This window comes from Choristoneura fumiferana, chromosome 3, assembly GCF_025370935.1.
Source record: "Choristoneura fumiferana chromosome 3, NRCan_CFum_1, whole genome shotgun sequence".
In the NCBI taxonomy this organism is placed as follows: domain Eukaryota; kingdom Metazoa; phylum Arthropoda; class Insecta; order Lepidoptera; family Tortricidae; genus Choristoneura; species Choristoneura fumiferana.
This window is the reverse complement of record NC_133474.1, coordinates 19,749,811-19,767,380: the sequence shown is the minus strand read 5'-3', so window position 1 is coordinate 19,767,380 and position 17,570 is coordinate 19,749,811. Positions and strand designations below refer to the sequence as shown.

The following is a 17,570-nucleotide window of genomic DNA, read 5'->3' as shown; positions in this document are numbered from 1 at the left end:
GCGATGCTTTTTTCTGCGTTTACTTAAGGATTAATAAATTATTTTTCCAACAGTGTGAAGAAAGACGCACACGCAATGATTCTCGAATTTATTAGAAGTAGACCTCCACTTAAAAAGGTAAGTTTGGAACATTGATTCATATTTTTGTTTCCATAAATTTCCTGTAAACTAGTAACTCGATTCTGAAATAAGAAAACACCAAGACTTTGTTGTAAAATTAAAGTTAAATAGAAGTGGACATGAAAAAAACATGAGCCACGATTGAAAGGATTTTCTCGCGGTTCGATTGTCGACGTAATTAAATTCTTTTGTATTTGATTTGAACCTCTTTCGTTTAGCTGTTTAATTTAACAATAGTTACAAAACAAATTCTATCAAGGATTTCTATATTTTTTTACGGTTATTATAATAGTTAGTCTTCCAAACGTGTTTTTCCATATACCTACTCGTAAGCTAGATAGCAGTTTAAAAAACACGACTTGGATGTTGATCTTTGCGAATTAATACCTCAGTAAATTACTTACCTAATATGACACCTTCGGCAGGCATCAGAACGCAAGCTGCCGCCGCGCCGGCGGGAGGTGACCCCCCGAGAACAGCTCCTCGCCTCCATCCAGGTCGGCCGGCAGCTGAGGCCTACTCCCTACTCTAGAAGACTATGTGAGTATCTTCTTAACAATAATAATACTTAGAGATCTTCAAAAAAACGAGCCTATCAATCTCTCAAAGGGCCAGCAACGTAGTTGTGATACCCCTCGCGTTGCGGGTGTCTATGGGCGGCGGTGATTGCTTCCCATCAGGTGACCCATGCTCGCTTGCTCCCTCTTACAAAAAATTCTTTGGCAAATATAGATGCTGATGAAATTGACTAAAATAATCGTTTAATGGTTTGCGATAAGGTTCTATCTTAGTAGGTACGCTGTACGCTTCATCAATTGTCATTATTCTACAGGATCTTAAGCGTCTCACTAAGAGAATGAGGGCTATCGCGTATGAATTCGCCACTAGAGGGCGCTAGTGTAGCGTGAGGTGTCAAATCTCATAGTTTTTGGGTGAGCTACGCGGGTTTATTTATAATTAGAATAATTTTGTGAATATTTTGCAATATCTGAAATTAATTATGGCAAATATGCGTTCCGGGGCAATGAATGTCTGTGTTTTGAGACAGTTTTGTCTTTCGGAAACCTTTGTCCTCCCTTTTTTTCCGAACAAAACGGGGACTATGCAACACTGTGGCATGCTCGATATTTTTATGGTACGGTTTTAAGGTGTATTAAATATGATTTTCTCACGCAACAGTGCGCCATCTAGTGAGGCAAAAAACGATAGCCCACATTATAATTACTCCTGAGTAATAATTTGCAATTCATAGAACCAAGAAAATAAAGTAACTAACTAGTCAAACCATACCAAATACCATTCAACTGACCTAACCTTCCATTGCCTCCTTACAGATGATTTCCTTCCCATTATCCCGACCCAGAATCTCGTTCCCTATGAAGAAACCCTATGAAGAATTTCAAAAATTAAATTTGGTTCTAATCAAGAAGTGCTGATTTTCATTACTTACAGTGTGTGTAAGCATAAAAACTTTTTTTATAAATGGCCGCATTATTTACTTCTTAATATTACTTATATTTCGATAACATACTTAACTTAAACTTTATAAAAGTGACACAGGTGACACTAAAGTAACTACAACCTACTACTAACGTCTATTTACCGGCACGGATAATACCGACATGGAAATACCGACCCGATATTTCGTGTACACGCCCATACAAACTGGTGTCAAACTGACAAGAGTTTCTATGGGCGTGTACACGAAATATCATGTCGGTATTTCCATGTCGGTATTGTACGGCCAGTAAATAGTGTCACCCCTTACACGCAGACTTCAATGTAAAGCACAAAGCGCCTTAAATTTTTTAATAGCAATGAGATGAATCGACTCATTGTCTTATATAATTGAGAAGGTGCTTTTATTTACCTTATGATAATTGTAAGAAAAGTGTTTGAGAAATTTACCTGTAAGAACACCTTATGAGACTTATGTTCTGAACATATAATCCAATCTCATTTATAGCTAGCTCTGTAACAAACGGCTTAATAATGTAGGTACCTACTTAAGTAAATCTAACGTTTACTTAGATATTTTACCAAACGGATAGCGGTCACTAAGAAAATAATAATGTATGACATTTCTAACAACTACTTACAACAAAGACAACAACAAAAAATGAAATTTGGATACTTGGGTAAAAATTAACTGTTTAGCACCACCACCAGCACCATATATCTGACACAACAAGCGTGCATAAATAGCTGATACCACTCTATTTCTAGGGCTGGAAGGACGTGTCAGATATTTTTGCACGCTCCGCTGTGGCAGATATTAATGCTGGTGACTGTACCTATTTATTTCGAAGTTTTGCTAATATGTAGTTTTCGTAATTTTATTTTTACATCAGTTAATTTTAGCATTATTGACAAATGAAAATAAAATGCAGTTACGTACATTCTTCTGGAAATTTCAACAACTATCAATTATATAGATACCTATAGTGCACTATTATTATTATGCCTACCTAAATTAAAATTAAAACACTCAAAACAACTGAACGATAATCAACATCAACACCATAATAGTTACCTATTAAATTATTGACATAGACATTTTTAATTCTAAATTAACAGCTTGATGAGAAACCTAACTGATCTGATAGCGACAGAGGACACGCAAACCCGTGTGACATAAACAAACCCATGAAGTATCACATCATTGTGCAGCGCGCATGCGTGGCGAAACTAGATCGCATCGCAGCTGATACGATAGTGTTGCAATCGCGCTGAGAGCCGAGGTGGTCGCGCAATACTACAGCACCTAGAAATTGGGCTAGCGCTATAGTGACATCTAGCTCTAAAATTTGACTCAGGCGAACTGGATTTATTAAACTAATAGCTTTTGCCCGCGACTTCGTCCGCGTAGATTCGATTATAGCTATCCCGCGAGAACTATGAAATTTTTCGGGATAAAAACTATCCTATGTCCATTCACGGGACTCAAACTATCTGTATACCGAATTTCATCTAAATCGGGTGAGCTTTTTAGACGTGATGGAATAACTAACATCCAAATATCCAAACAACCAAACCTCCAAACATCTTCACAAACTTTCACATTTATAATATTAGTATGGATTGTTAGGATGGCTCATTTGGTGTCATTGTTGTGTAGATTGTTTTTTTAAATGTGATGGATACGATGTTTTGTATTTGGGAAATACAGCCGTTAAACACGGCCGTGGTACTTGTGGCTCTATGCCTACAGTATGAATTATAGGCTACATAAATTAAATAAAAATAAATAAATATCACGGGACACTTGACACCAATTGACCTAACGTATAATGTGGCTTGTTTTGGGTTCAGTATCTATCAATGGAAGGGAACATATTTGCAGGACTTTCCATAGGTAGCTATTTGGTTGACATAACTACATGAAAATCTATAAATTGGCATCAAGGTTCGGTACCTATCCAGACTTTTTTTTGTTTTGTATTGCATTCAGCGAAAGAATTAATTATTTGAAAGAGACGAACATGTTTATGTGAATATCGGGGTTCATCTTCTCTTTTTGTATTACGTCATTTATGGTATTGAAGTTACATTATGTATCAGATCGGCAGCTAAGAAAGTTTTATTTATTGCAGTGCGATTACTCTACAGTTAAAGTTGTCGAGTTGATGGAAATTTCTAATGGTGTTTCTTATGCCTTGTAAAATGCCTATGTTTAATGATAAAATATTAGTTACTATATATAGCTTTTACCCGCGGATTTTCCGGGATTTTATTTCATTCCCATGGGAATTCTCGAAACTTATCCGCTTTCAAGTTTTTCGAAATTAATGTAGAAAATTACATTCAAAACTTACCATGAACTTCACGGCAAATGAAAGAAAAATCAGGCAATCTGCACTAACCTGCGAAACACTTCAATGGTGTGTGTGAAGTTCCCAATCTGCACTGAGCCTTAAGCCCTCTTATTCTGACTGGAGGCCTGTGCCCTGCCCAGCAGTGGAACATAACCTGGGATGATGATGAAAAAGTACATGAGTTGATTAGTGTCGCCGTCATCGCTATTCTCCCGGTCTCAAACAAAAGTTAACACCAATCGCATTTGTGGTCTTCAAAGTCTTCAATACAGCAAAGTGATTATATAAGGGTTCCGTTTTTTTAACATGAAACTACCGTGAGACACTCATTTTCCTTTTCGTTTTTCATTTTTCGTTTTGACCTTTTGAGGTACGGAACCCTAAAAACGCCTCAAAAACACTGAATATTACCCAGCTACTAAAGTAGGGCAGTATTCCAGACAACTTGTCTGGATAGACGCACCTGGCGCCGTGCCGTCTGCGTTGAATTCGGAATGCTGCGGTGTCGCCGGGATGGGACTGATTGCGTAAGGGAAGATGCCTTCAAATATGTACTTACCTACTATGCAATGCAAGGTACCTACCAAAAACTAGCTAGCTAGCTAAGAAGCCACAGGCATAAAAATAAACTACTATACATGTTAGTATGCAAACGACAAAGGAGTTCTCAAATATTTAAGAAGATGTGCTATATCTTCCTTAAGCCTCTCCTGAACGATTGTATTACTGACATAAATAAATTAAATATGCATCCCGCCGCTCATTTAGGGCAACAGCTCATTTAGGGCATTTTAGTGTTAGCGGTTAAAATGATTTGATGAGTAATAATTTGGTAGCGTATTTACGATATAGGCCTATTTTTAACACAAGTGTCTCCAAATTATGCCTAGGTAGGGTAGATCGTCAATTACTGGCTACCGTTCAATAACTGGCCACCTTACACTAAAAATGAAGTTTAGTCACCTATATAGCATTTATTTTTAGTATAAGGTGGCTAGTCACTGACAGGTGGCCAGTACCTAATTGACGATTTACCCTACATGATGTAGGTACTTTTTGGCACTGGGGGTTTTAAAATTTTATTTTTCATTCAATATTACTTTCAATGCTTTTTAAGCGTACGTGTCAAGTGTCTATGGGCCCAAAAATGCATACATATTTTGAATCATGACGTCCAATTGGGTAATACGTACTGCAGCGATTCTCAATCCGTGCGGTTGAACTCTCAAGGCGATCTTCCAATTCAATGGACGCGAGAAAAAAAGAAAAAAAGGTACGCACCACAATAGCCAGTGAACGGCGAAACGGGCACGTTGCATAAACTAGGTACTTAACAGTCTGTGGTTCAATAACTTTTCGAACAGACTGTCATTTATTTTAGGGTGCTTGTAAAAGTATGTAATAATTGAGTGCTACTGGAAGTATCGTTCATGATGTTGATACGATGCTTCCGCCAGTATTTTCTTTACTAACACAGCATTTAGGCATAATAGAAAGAAAGAAAAAAAAAGAAGACATTTATTCACTAATACGGAAGACACACAAATATTTACAATAAAATAAATAAAGAAGCTTCTAAAAATAATTTGACGCTAAATAACTTTATTAATTTACGTATTAATTTCGCATTTGTACGTTATGTTTCTTAGCTACTTGCATCAATTAACTGTGAGATTGGTTAGATTATAGGGATGTATTTAGGTATACTTAGTTAAAGCTCGGCTAGAAACTATCAACAAAACTTGAGCTTTTTTGAGCATCGCGCGGATTTCTATACATTTACAAAAAACAGTAAAAATTTCAAGAAATCTCAAGATTTATGCCAGATATCGAATAGTTTGAGAAGCGTCGGCAAGTGCTGTCTACAATCGCGTACTTCGAGCATGCCGCAGTCTGTACCTGCTATCCGTACGATGCGGGTGTGTGCGTGTTAAAACCGTAGTTTTTTTAAATACCAATGTGTATTAAAAAGTACAAAGTTTTTCTTTATTAAAGCGGAAACGTGGAACTTAATTGGATTGTGTTAAGTGTGTGCCTGACTGCAAGGCTTCCAACCCTTTAATAGAGGTCGCTTTAACAGGATTTGCTCTATCAATGACCGGCGCAGTGCTGGCTGTGTGGAAATCCCTGCCATATCGGATGTACGTGTATTTTTAAAAAGAGAACAGTAAAAAAAAAAGCGAGAGTCAATTGTCTCGGTTCTGGCTGGTAAAATCAGCCGGAGCGGTTACTTTTGTTTAGAAAAGTGAAGAAAAAAACTAAACGTCAACTTTTTTGTATCCAGTCTGTGATAAAGTTTCAGTGGCTACGTTTTATCGTTGAACGGTGACTAGTTTTATAATGGGTGTTTGTGTCACTAATACGCTGGCTATGGAAATAAGTCGTAAGTAAATCTAGAACTACTCATAGATTATGTTATACCCGCGCAACGCACTGATTACGGCTTGATAAGAGTTTACTATGGCTTATGGCCGTAGATCATTGCGAAGTACACTTTAAAGTTTATGTATTAAAGTTTGCTTTGGTTGCCTTTTTAGTGTGTTGAAGTTTTTAGTTCACACGTTTACTACAACGGTAGTGAGAATGGATTTTCCAAATATATATTTGTCTTAGGTGTAAACTGCAGTGGACCAATACGTGAGGTGGAAATTGGTTCATGTTTAGAATGCTCATGCTAATTGGTTGATTCTATAAAAGGTTAAATAAATAAAACGGTACGAGTTCGCAAGGATTTGAGTTAATAACACGCTCGCCTCTTATTCAGTCGGTAACTGTTAACGCTCTCCGTAAATATTCAAATACCCGCATGCATTTTTATTCACATGTTGAAGTACAATTTCGCAATAAAACCGTGGTTTGGTGGAGAATCTTATCCATTGTCACGCACACTCAAATTACTAATTGTTCCATGGAACTTAGTATAAAATGTCGTCCATTATATTATTTTTAGAAATTAGATATATGTATGTATGTATGTACGTAAACTCTTTATTGTACAAAATAAGTAAACAAACACAGATGACAAACAATGAAATACATGTACAAAGGCGAACTTATCCCTTTAAGGGATCTCTACCAGTCAACCTTTGAGTGGATGAGAGGAGCATTCAGTCAGGGACAGACAAAAAGTGAGTGAGTGATATATCACAAATTTGATTTCGTACCTACCTACATAAATTCCGAAAATCATAGAGATAGGTATGAGCTCGGGTTCGAACCCCGACCCTCTGATTGAGAGGTTGTGTCCCGGCTTGGTGTTCTACTTTTCTATCACTAATACTGAAAACGAGGAATGTTAAGGGAACATGAATGCTCAATTCTCCAGATTTACGTCTTGTTTTTATTATCAGAGTCTATTTTAATTACCATTGTTTCCGGCAAAGTGGGAAAACCTCTTGAGCAGTGTTCAAATAATGAGATTATTACGTTTACTTATGGATATTGAAATGTTATCTAGTGCCCCCGCCAAAACGAAAAAAAAGAAGTCATGGGGCACTACCTACCTATTCTCGAACCGTTTCGTCGTATTTTCAAACCCTCATAACATCGTCCCAGTTGACACCAGAAAGTCCAAATTTACAGCGATGTGGCTCGGAAACTTATCTTAAACATACCAAGTTTCGTTGATCTAGTTTTAATACTTTAGATTTTATTGATACCAAAAATACGTCAATTTAGTCCCTCACTCACTTCTTCCCAATGTCCTAGAAAGCTGAAATTTGACATGAAGTCTAGTGTTTATATATTTGTGAATAAAAAAAAATTAAGAAATCTATAACTTTTGCCCTCCCACCCCTATACAGCGGGTGCAAGTCTGTATGAATATAGTATAAAATTCGGTATAAAAGTGTATGATTTACATACAAAGAACAGAATAAAATTATTACATATATTTTTTTCTCTTCTACCCCTATAAAAGGGGGTGCAAGTCTCTACACGTTACAAGTAAAATTAAGATACGTCGGCCCAATCTTGACCGGTCGGAAAAAAAGCCGATTATACAATGAGGTTATTTTCGAGCATACATATGTGGGTAGAAATTTGTGATCATACATGATCATACATACAAATGTCGTCTCAAGAGAGCCTTGGAATTAAGCTTTGTTAGTTGAGGTCATCATCCCAGCCTATATACGTCCCACTGCAGGGCACAGGCCTCCCCTCAGAATGAGAGGGTTTGGGCCATAGTTCCCACGCGGGCCCAGTGCGGATTGGGAACTTCACACACACCATTGAATTGCTTCGCAGGTTTGTGCAGGTTTCCTCACGATGTTTTCCTTCACCGCAAAGCTCGTGGTAAATTTCAAATGTAACTCCGCACATGAATTTCGAAAAACTCAGAGGTGCGAGCCGGAGTTTGAACCCACGACCCACTGCTTGAGAGGCGATGGGTCAAACCACTAGGCCACCACTAGTTGAGGTATTAGAAGATAAATAATCATTCCTTTCTACTGTTTTTAGACAGACAATCATTAATCATATCAAAATAAACAACAAAGCGGTACCTACTCGTAGTAGTGTTTGCAAAATATTTTTTTATCTCGGGCGTTTTAGAAGCGGTTCGTGACTGGTCATAACTGACTGCAGCTAATGCATTACATTCGAAACCGAGAACGAATCGCGAAACCAAACTTTCATTGGAATTCGGCTTTGATACTAAGCAAGCGTTGAGCAGTGGAATTGAAGAATGGTTCCGATTCCGATAAATAGTGTTTTCATCTTTTCACAGAAATCTTGTGAGAACTCGAGTTTAAAATAAAGTTATATTAGTTTTAGCCCACGGCTTCGCCCGCGTGGTATTCGGTTATCGCGCGCTGTTCCCTCGGGAACTGTGCTGTTTCCCGGGATAAAAAGTAGCCTATGTCTATGCCAAAAATCACGTCGATTGGTCGCTCCGTTTCAACGTGAAAGACGGACAAACATACAAACACACAAACACAACACACTTTCGCATTTATAATATTAGTATTACAAGTACCTATATTAGTATGGATTAGGGCAGGGATGGGGAACTAGATTTAGAGATGGGCCATGTACAAAAATTGCAACATTTCCGCGGGCCGGGGAGCATTTATTCAATAAATTTTATCCTAATCAAGTAACAAAAAAAATAAATGTAGGTATGTATAATTATTTATTGTTTTGATGTGCTGGGTCGGTGGGAAAGATGATTTTTTTGTTATAACAGATGCCTCTGCGATATTAAAAAAAATGGTTTTTGGGTATAATTATGTACCTACATACATTCACCTGCATTAATTAATATCTGCTACAGTGAAGCGTGTAAAATTATCTGACTCGTCCTACCGGCCGGCGGCCCTAGAAATGGTCATAGAGGCGAATCAGATATTTATGCACGCTTTTTAGTCTCAGATATTTGTGCTGATGACTGTACTTGTCTAAGCTACCTTACATTAGACTACACCTATCCTCTCTCTTAATTGTCGATGGATTATTTGTTAAGCTGTGAATTTTATACTAAACAAACACTTTCGCATTTATAGCAGGCAGCACCGTGATTGGCTTGCGTAGATTGTATTGTAGCTTGAGATTGTTTGTTAATTAATATGGTTTATTACAGACTAAAAATAAAAACATATTTTTTTTCTTTACATGTTGTAAAATCAACTTTTGTCCAAATAACCTAACCTAACCAACAAAAAGTTGGAAAACCCCTGACTTTGTCACTTCAAAGTTTAATATCTCAAAAACGGCTGAACCGATTTTGATAAAAACATGTCTGAGAACCATCGCTAAAAAACCTGCTTTCAATTAAAAAACCGCATTCAAATCGGTCTACCCGTTTAAGAGCTCAGGTACCACAGACAGACAGACACACACAGGCACACATAGCGGTCAAACTTATAACACCCTCTCTCTAAAAAAGGTCATATAAAATCATATTAAACCTTCTGTGAAAAATGATCAAACCTAACTGATGATGGTGAAACCGCATTTAAATCCTAATCTAAGGATACAGACGGTGGGAAGTAGAAGTAAAAACATACTTCTCTAACTGAACCACCAAAGTAGTTTAGTAACGAGGCCTAGTTTTATTTCTGTCGTAATCGTTCGATTTGAAAAATAAATAAGTATACAAAGTAGTGTATAATGCAACCCTATTAAAGCATGCAATTTGATCTGTACTGACAGCCTCTTAAGAAACTTGGTAAGTGAATGTTTACTTTACAACCGATCGACATTTGATCGGAAGGTCGAAACGATCAATTCTATGTAATATCGACACAATAAATGACCGCGTAAATGAATAGAGAATATTGATTGGTAATTTCTGAGGTCAAGCGATCGACTGTCACGAAGATTCAACGATCATGGCCACATAAAATGTGGTCACAAACACACTAGCAAAAGGCGATTGCAATTCAATTCAATCAAATTTACTATTCAGCTGGAATTTGCGCGACAAATAGTTGAAAAGTTCATTTTGCTTGGTATTGAAATTAAATACTGTTCAGTTAGCTTTTTATACTTTTTGTAGCTAGTTTTGGGTCGTGATCGAGCCGTCCTCTCCTGCTTGCGAAATTAGACAGACAGGCAGACGGCGGGTCAGTGTTCCTGATGCAAGAATAGTTGAGCGCGAGTTTGAATTGGGTGAAATCATAAATATTCGCACGGAAAAAGTTTTGTAATGTAACTTATGTAACAACTTGATACAATCTCCCACTAATGTATATAGGTTTCTCTTCTAAACATCCACGATTCCTCGTCTGTCGTAGTACTAAAAATATCTTACTTTGGCTTTACAGCATTTCCTGGTGTTGTTAGTATAACAGAAAGAACTAGGAAGTGATACTAAATACCGGTAGAACTTACCTTTGGTACTTTTGGTGACCAAGATGCTGTACCATGGTCTTCTTACTCCGTACCACTTGAAAAACTAACCTTTTGTCCGCCTATCGGATATTCAATTGTTTTTTTTTACGATTTGCACGACAATTCAGGTAGCAGCGATATCTTTTTTTTCGTGCTTAAGTTTTCAATTAAGTTAGAATTGAGGACATTGTATCTAGGTACTACACTTGTTACTTATATATTATCTATAACATAGTGTCTCAAACGACATAAAAAGACGTGTATTTTTTTAAAGTTTGTGTGTCATTCTTAAGACTATAACCATTGCTCTGCTTCCAAAATCCTTCACAGAATTAAATTGCATTCTGAACGCGTTCTCTTGCATACCTACCTACTCCAAGTCGCAAACGGCGAACAAGTCACGACTGTCGGAGGTAAAACTTTTCGCACTTTGAAGGACTTTTCTTGCTACGTTTTGCGCAACCCAGTTTTAGTTGTGAGAATCGTGATAAAGTGTGGATTGAGTTAAAGCCAGGGTTCGGACACGTTAGTTTGATATGTATCGACGATATACTTAGTAGATAAGTTCTACGCTGTTAAATACTTCGTTCTTTGAAATTTTTACGTATTTTTCCATAAATATAATTACGGCAACAAATTGTTGCATAAATAAACGAATATGTCTAATTGTCCACGGCGAATCGCTGACGCATAACTTTGAGAAAAAAATTGTAGTGTAGTGTGTTGTAGTAATATACCTAGGTGAGTTATCTATAGAATTTTCTGATAAAATACTTCTCTTTGTCGAAAATTGGAGAAACTCTGCCACTCTGCTCTGCTGTGAGATAGAGGACAGTACCTAAATCTACAGAAATATTGTCAAAATTGACATATTTGCGTTCAGTTGTTCATGTTTAAGTCAGTGGCTAACCTTCTTTTTTTGTATTTAAAATGTTACGACAAGGTTTAACTATTTCATAGAAATTCATGAGTGCAACAATGCTAACAGGGGTGGGCATTTAATTTAAATAGTACTACTGTGTGAGTAAGACGTAAAACAATCTACAGTCTTGTCCTTGTCCCTGGGAGTAAACTACGAGTAGCATTATTTAAGACAAAATACATTAATTTACTTCTAAAGCTATAATAAAATTTTCCATTTATCGAGAAAGCCGTTTTCACGGCCAAATCCATAAAGTCTGCGTTTTATTATCTGTCGTGATAATACAGAGTGCAGCTAGCTGAGCCGGTCAAGGGTGCTAGTATTGAATTTGGAGAGGAGCCAAGCTCGTCGATAGCCATTAGCTGTACGAACTGTACCAGAAATAGTCAAAATACCATAAACGGGACTTATCACGCTATTTTTACACAAGTAATATTTACCTCGACGTTTCGGCAACGTTACAGTTGCCGTGGTCACGAGTAGACTGAAGTGTGGGGTGTCAAGTCTGCCTAGCAGCGCGATTTCTTCGAACTACCCGCACTTGATCACTAATAGTACCGGCACTCGTATCACGAACTACCCGCACTTGGTCACTTTTATTAGTCACCCTATCACACCGACACACAACACTAACAACGTCCGATCGTCCCTCCGAACATTCATCCCGACGCGATTGTTAGTGTTGTGTGTCGGTGTGATAGGGTGACTAATAAAAGTGATCAAGTGCAGGTAGTTCGAAGGACTCGCGCTGCTAGGCAGACTTGACACCCCACACTTCAGTCCACTCGTGACCACGGCCACTGCAATGTTGCCGAAACGTCGAGGTAAATATTACTCGTGTGTGTTAGCGTGATAAGTCCCGTTGGTGGTATTTTGACTATGAGTGAGAATCACGAAAGCTTAAAACGTTATATGTACCAGAAATGTTATTGGGTAAATTAAAAATAAGTATCACTTAAGTGTAATCCTACGCCTCATCCTGATTCCCTTATAATGACGGTCTGACATTGTGATGTGGATTTCTGCTGCGCTCCATGGGCAGCGCGGTGAGCCGAGAGTTTTCTCTTTTCATTGCGTGGTAGAGGTACTAGCGGCACATGCCTAGTAGCAGATGCAATGAACAGGGAAGCCATAACAATAGAACAGGATATCAACGCTTGTCAACTGGTTCAGCAACTGTTGTTTTATTCTTATTAACGTTTTGTTTCTATGGCTCAGTAACCACTGGTAACTCAGATACCGATAAAATTTTATATTACGTCATACCGCTTTTATTAAAATATCATTGTGAGAAAAAAATACTGTCACAAAGTATAAAAAAAATCTTTTTCACTTCTCATGCTCTCTAATGCTCATGCAAAAGTAGGTCAACGTTAAAGGTAACGCCTTACGAGGCGGGAGTAAAGTGAATACTTTAGTCCCTGAGGAGTAAAAGTTTTTTTTAATTTACTTCGAGTGACTTAGATAAACTCAAACAGCCAGTACCTACTTACTTGCTTAGTTTTTGGCATCAAATAAGATTGTGTGTGGACCATTTACATGACGAAAATGTTACGTTCTTAGTCTACGTGGTCTTAGTTTTATGCTTTTTCCGCACAGAAGGTGGTGCCATTCTATTTATTCCCGTTTGTGTATGGACCATTTCGCCGAAGCGATTTTGTTATACTGTGTCTGGCTGGTTGGAAAAAAATACTTACCGCGAAAACTTTGAAATTTTTGTAGAGCGTAAATCATAAACTATAAAAATAAAAATAAATCGATTTTACTCGCAATCGAAGTGAAAAATAGAGTTTTCACCGCGAGACTAAAAGTCAATATATAAACTCTCGGATAAATAAACACCCTCGCTAAAGCTCGGGTGGCTAACCACCTCGGGTATATATTGGCTTATTTCCCTCGATAAAAAATATACTATTGCATAGAAAATATGTTGGCAACTTTCTCAAACCGCTAAAAGCAAACATTGCAATATTAACGAACGAATTTTGATGACTAAACGAAGTTATTATACCCGCTAAAGCTAAAGAAATATCAGCATTTATTTGACAAGAGTAATCAAAATATAATGTTGGATATTGTTTATTGGGCTCGTACGAAATCATGTGACTTTGCAGCATTCAAGCCGACTTCAAAATTAACAACTCTGTTGTTTCTTGCAAATTATTACGACTTTCAAGCAATTTGTTTTAACGATTCGATCGATCGATAAAAAAATATTTATTTCATAAATCGTTTCTGCAATGTTGGTTTATCTATGTATGTAATCTCACTAATATTATAAATGCGAAAGTTTATCTGTTTTGTTTGTTTGCCGCGAAAATCGCGAAATAGCGATACTTTAACGAATTCTAAGCGGACGGAGTCGCGGGCAACCGCTATAGTGTACCTATAAAAGAGTAAGTGATTCTAAAGAGCCAGAGACTTGATATTTCGCACACATTCCCTTGAGGATCATAAAGGTGCACTATGAAGGGATTTTTGGGAATTCTCGCGGGATAAAAAGTTAGCCAATGTCTTATTCTTCAAAGAATGTTGAGTCTCGAAATTATGCTAGTACAACATAACATTCTTTCGAGTATATTTGTTCCACTATATTTGCATTTTGTGTCTACATATTTTTTTTTCACTGTCCGCTTTGTAGCCAGAAATTCAAATTCATGAATACTTATTCATATTCTTTACCATTGTTACAGCTGACGTCGTAACAGGTGTGAACTTCAGGCGCATACTTTATACGTGTATTATATTTACCTACAATTACTTATAGGTACTTATTATTATGAAGCCTAATTGCCTACTTACAACATGTTTCTGGCATTATAACAATTTATTCTTTAAGATTTCGTTTATATAACTATTTTTTTTTAATTTGATTAATTTTATTGTAAATTTTTATTTGATCTCAAATAATTTTACGTCCTTTAATTGTCTCAATCGCAATTCTATCACAATACTCTCAATGCTATCAACGTTGTAATTTTCTTAATTTGCTATATGTTCTTCCTTCTTATCATTCCTATCATGCGATTTAATCACATTTGTATGTCCATCTCCCTCCATCTCTATGTCCGGAACACACGATCGTTGTCTAAGCCCTAAGACAGCTAGCTATAAGCGAGCTCGTTCCACGTACTAACTTACTTTGTTACTGGGTATATACATACCAGTGCCACATATCTAGCTCCAGAATGGATTGCTCGAATGACTCCAAACTGGTCCGGTTCAGTGTTATTAAAGCATAGCTCTTCTGCCATGTACTTTAACGGTACTGTACATGCAAAAAACTTAAGAATGAAATAATGGTTAGACAGCTTATTTCTCGACACAGACAATCATGTCGCATTTGTTTCTGTTACCGTTTTCGATTCACAGATCGTGATACAGCTTTATAACTACATAATACCGTCTTTTGTTTCTTATTGTCCACATTCAAAATGCTCTACATATCTAACATGTAAGATATCCTACTAATGCGATAATGTGGAATGCCTGTAAGTTTGTTGACGCTCTGTGGATTAATTGCGCATAAACGGTTGTTCGAATTTGAATGAACCATCAACCAAAGAGAGATATATAGGAACTCTTCTTATCTTGGAAAATTGTGTAGTTTCGTGGGAATCCGAAAAACATGTAGATCATTACATTAGTTTATATTTTTTCATCAAAACAGTGTTGTTATCTTGGACCTTAAATGAAACGAGCCACGTACTAAATAGGTCGGTAAAAATACTGCATGTACGTTAGTTATCGGCGAACGCATTGTATGTGCGACGCGAATTAGCATAGTTTACTAGTATAACCGCTGTGTGCGACGAAGACTTATTTAGTAAAGATTACGTTGACACTTATAATTTCGCATTTAATAGTTTATTAGTAGTATTATCGACGTCTCTTGGTGCATAAAACATAATGTTATCATCACTATGAATATTGCGCAGACTTGCAAGCAAGAACTAGTAATTCATAATGCCATTTAAACAAATGCCTGCACATTGTTATCCATTCACTGAATGAATGATAGCCTCGTTCTAAGATCATTCGCTCAATTCAGTGTACCGACCACACCGTGTCTTCGTGTCTATGACCTTATTACCGTTACTCTAAAAAGGCGAGGTGTTCACATTGAAAATTGATATAGTTTTTTAACGATTACATCGTTTATCATCAAAATGTCTAATTTCTTTTGCACTGAATTTTGGTGATGAACGTTTTTGTTAACTTCTTGCTCGTAACACTAACTGTTTGTTGTGGAATCTGTAGTTACTTATAGAAGAGAAGAGTTACTGAGTGACTGACAGACAAGTCACATATAACATTAGAACTAGAGACTTGAAATTTGGCAGATACCTATATATTCCTTGAGGATCTTGAGGTTCACTAAGAAGGTATTTTTCTAAATTCCCGCGGGATAAGAGCTAACTTATGTTTTATTCTTACACAGGAGCAAAGAAGTGAGATAAAGCTAGTCCTAGCTAATATTATCATATCACGCTTTCATGCTTACAGTATGTCCTCAATAATCAATATAAAATTTGGTATGGAGATAGTTTACTAACAAACTGAGAAGGACTGGGAAACTGGGAAGGATTGTTTTAAGTATATTACGAACTCTTTGCAGACGGAGTCGCGGGTAAAAGCTATTATATAATTTAAAACGACTACCTACTTCATTTTTGACACATACTCTATGACAGTCATCTCAAGAAAGTCCATAAGTTTAAAAAGTAAATATCAGTTACTAAGTAGTATACTCGAGTACTCGTTGGTATTAAAGGCTCTATGTTTTTTGATACTAAATCTCTCTTCGCTACACATCGCAAAAATACGTGATTGGAATTATCATAACAGCGAGCATGAGATCTAAAAACAGCGTTGAATACTACCTGAACAATTAATAAGACGGCGCCACGAACCTGTTTGGATTCATGTAGAGCAAAGTTGTTTTGCTCTATGTTATAGTCTAAGATCCGAACTACAGAGGATTTGCATTCATCTGTTTAATGGATGAAAAGTATCAAATTTAGTCTGTTAAAAATATCTCGCGAGTGGTTTCGCTGGCTAACCTATAATTAAATAAAAAATGAAATAAATTGAATACCAACCGAAAGTATGAAGCCTATAAAATATATAAAAGTTGGGTTATTTTACCTACTGGGTTGGCAGGTATAAAGTATAAGTCAATACTAGTTATTTTCACCCCTTTATTTAATAAATGAATCTTATATTAAATCAAATAAGCGCTATTTCATTGCAAACACAATGGTTTAGGGTTATCTGCATAAAATCTGGTTTGAATTTGAATGATCGGTTCCTTGTACATTTTTTGTTTTTATACTTTGGCCAGGATTTTTTTATGCAATCCACTCGCGATATACTTGTTTTCACACAAAATTATAATAACATACTTTTTATCTATTGAACAGACGAGTGAAGGTCGTTCTTAAACGGATCCTCTACTATTAAAAATGAAATCGTTACACAAACAAGCAATTAAAAGTGTACCTTGAACATGCTGCCAATAAAACTGACAATACAGTGTCAAACAGAATGTACTTTATACAGTAGGAAACTCAAATTTGGTCACGAATGCGGCAGAATAACGTACAAGATACTAACAAACGTGTTGGTTGACTGTACCCATCTTGAGCGAGGTTATCCGCTCTCACGGAACTATGTGAACAGGAAACTATTAAATGGCAATTCACAGTAAGCATCCATCTTATTAAGTGTTGCCAATTGTTAAAAAAAACTTGTCCAATTTGTCGAAGTGAAAAATTGCCATTCAATATGTACTTGTTAACTTATAGATAGTATTGATGGTTTCAGATTAGTTACGATACATATAGATTAAGCAAGATTTTTGCTAAACACTACACATG

General features: G+C 36.7%; 2 protein-coding genes across 2 annotated transcripts in view; both read left to right on the top strand.

Annotated features, from left to right (window-relative positions):
• Positions 1-17,570, top strand: part of LOC141426885 (protein spire-like) — a gene marked incomplete at its 5' end in the record, with an annotated part of 250,088 nt that overhangs the window by 198,316 nt on the left and 34,202 nt on the right.
• LOC141426889 (protein spire-like) lies at positions 58-1,544 on the top strand. Its single transcript, XM_074086125.1, has 3 exons — positions 58-117; positions 546-660; positions 1,455-1,544. Exons 1-3 carry the CDS (start codon positions 76-78, stop codon positions 1,511-1,513), a joined length of 216 nt encoding a protein of 71 aa, XP_073942226.1. The 5' UTR covers positions 58-75; the 3' UTR covers positions 1,514-1,544.

Bases quoted from the DNA above. Each gene is read 5' to 3' on its own strand.
- LOC141426889 (XM_074086125.1), top strand. From the start codon at position 76: ATGATTCTCGAATTTATTAGAAGTAGACCTCCACTTAAAAAG. The intron at 118-545 runs GTAAGTTTGGAA...CACCTTCGGCAG, and splicing joins GTAGACCTCCACTTAAAAAG to GCATCAGAACGCAAGCTGCC. The intron at 661-1,454 runs GTGAGTATCTTC...GCCTCCTTACAG, and splicing joins TCCCTACTCTAGAAGACTAT to ATGATTTCCTTCCCATTATC.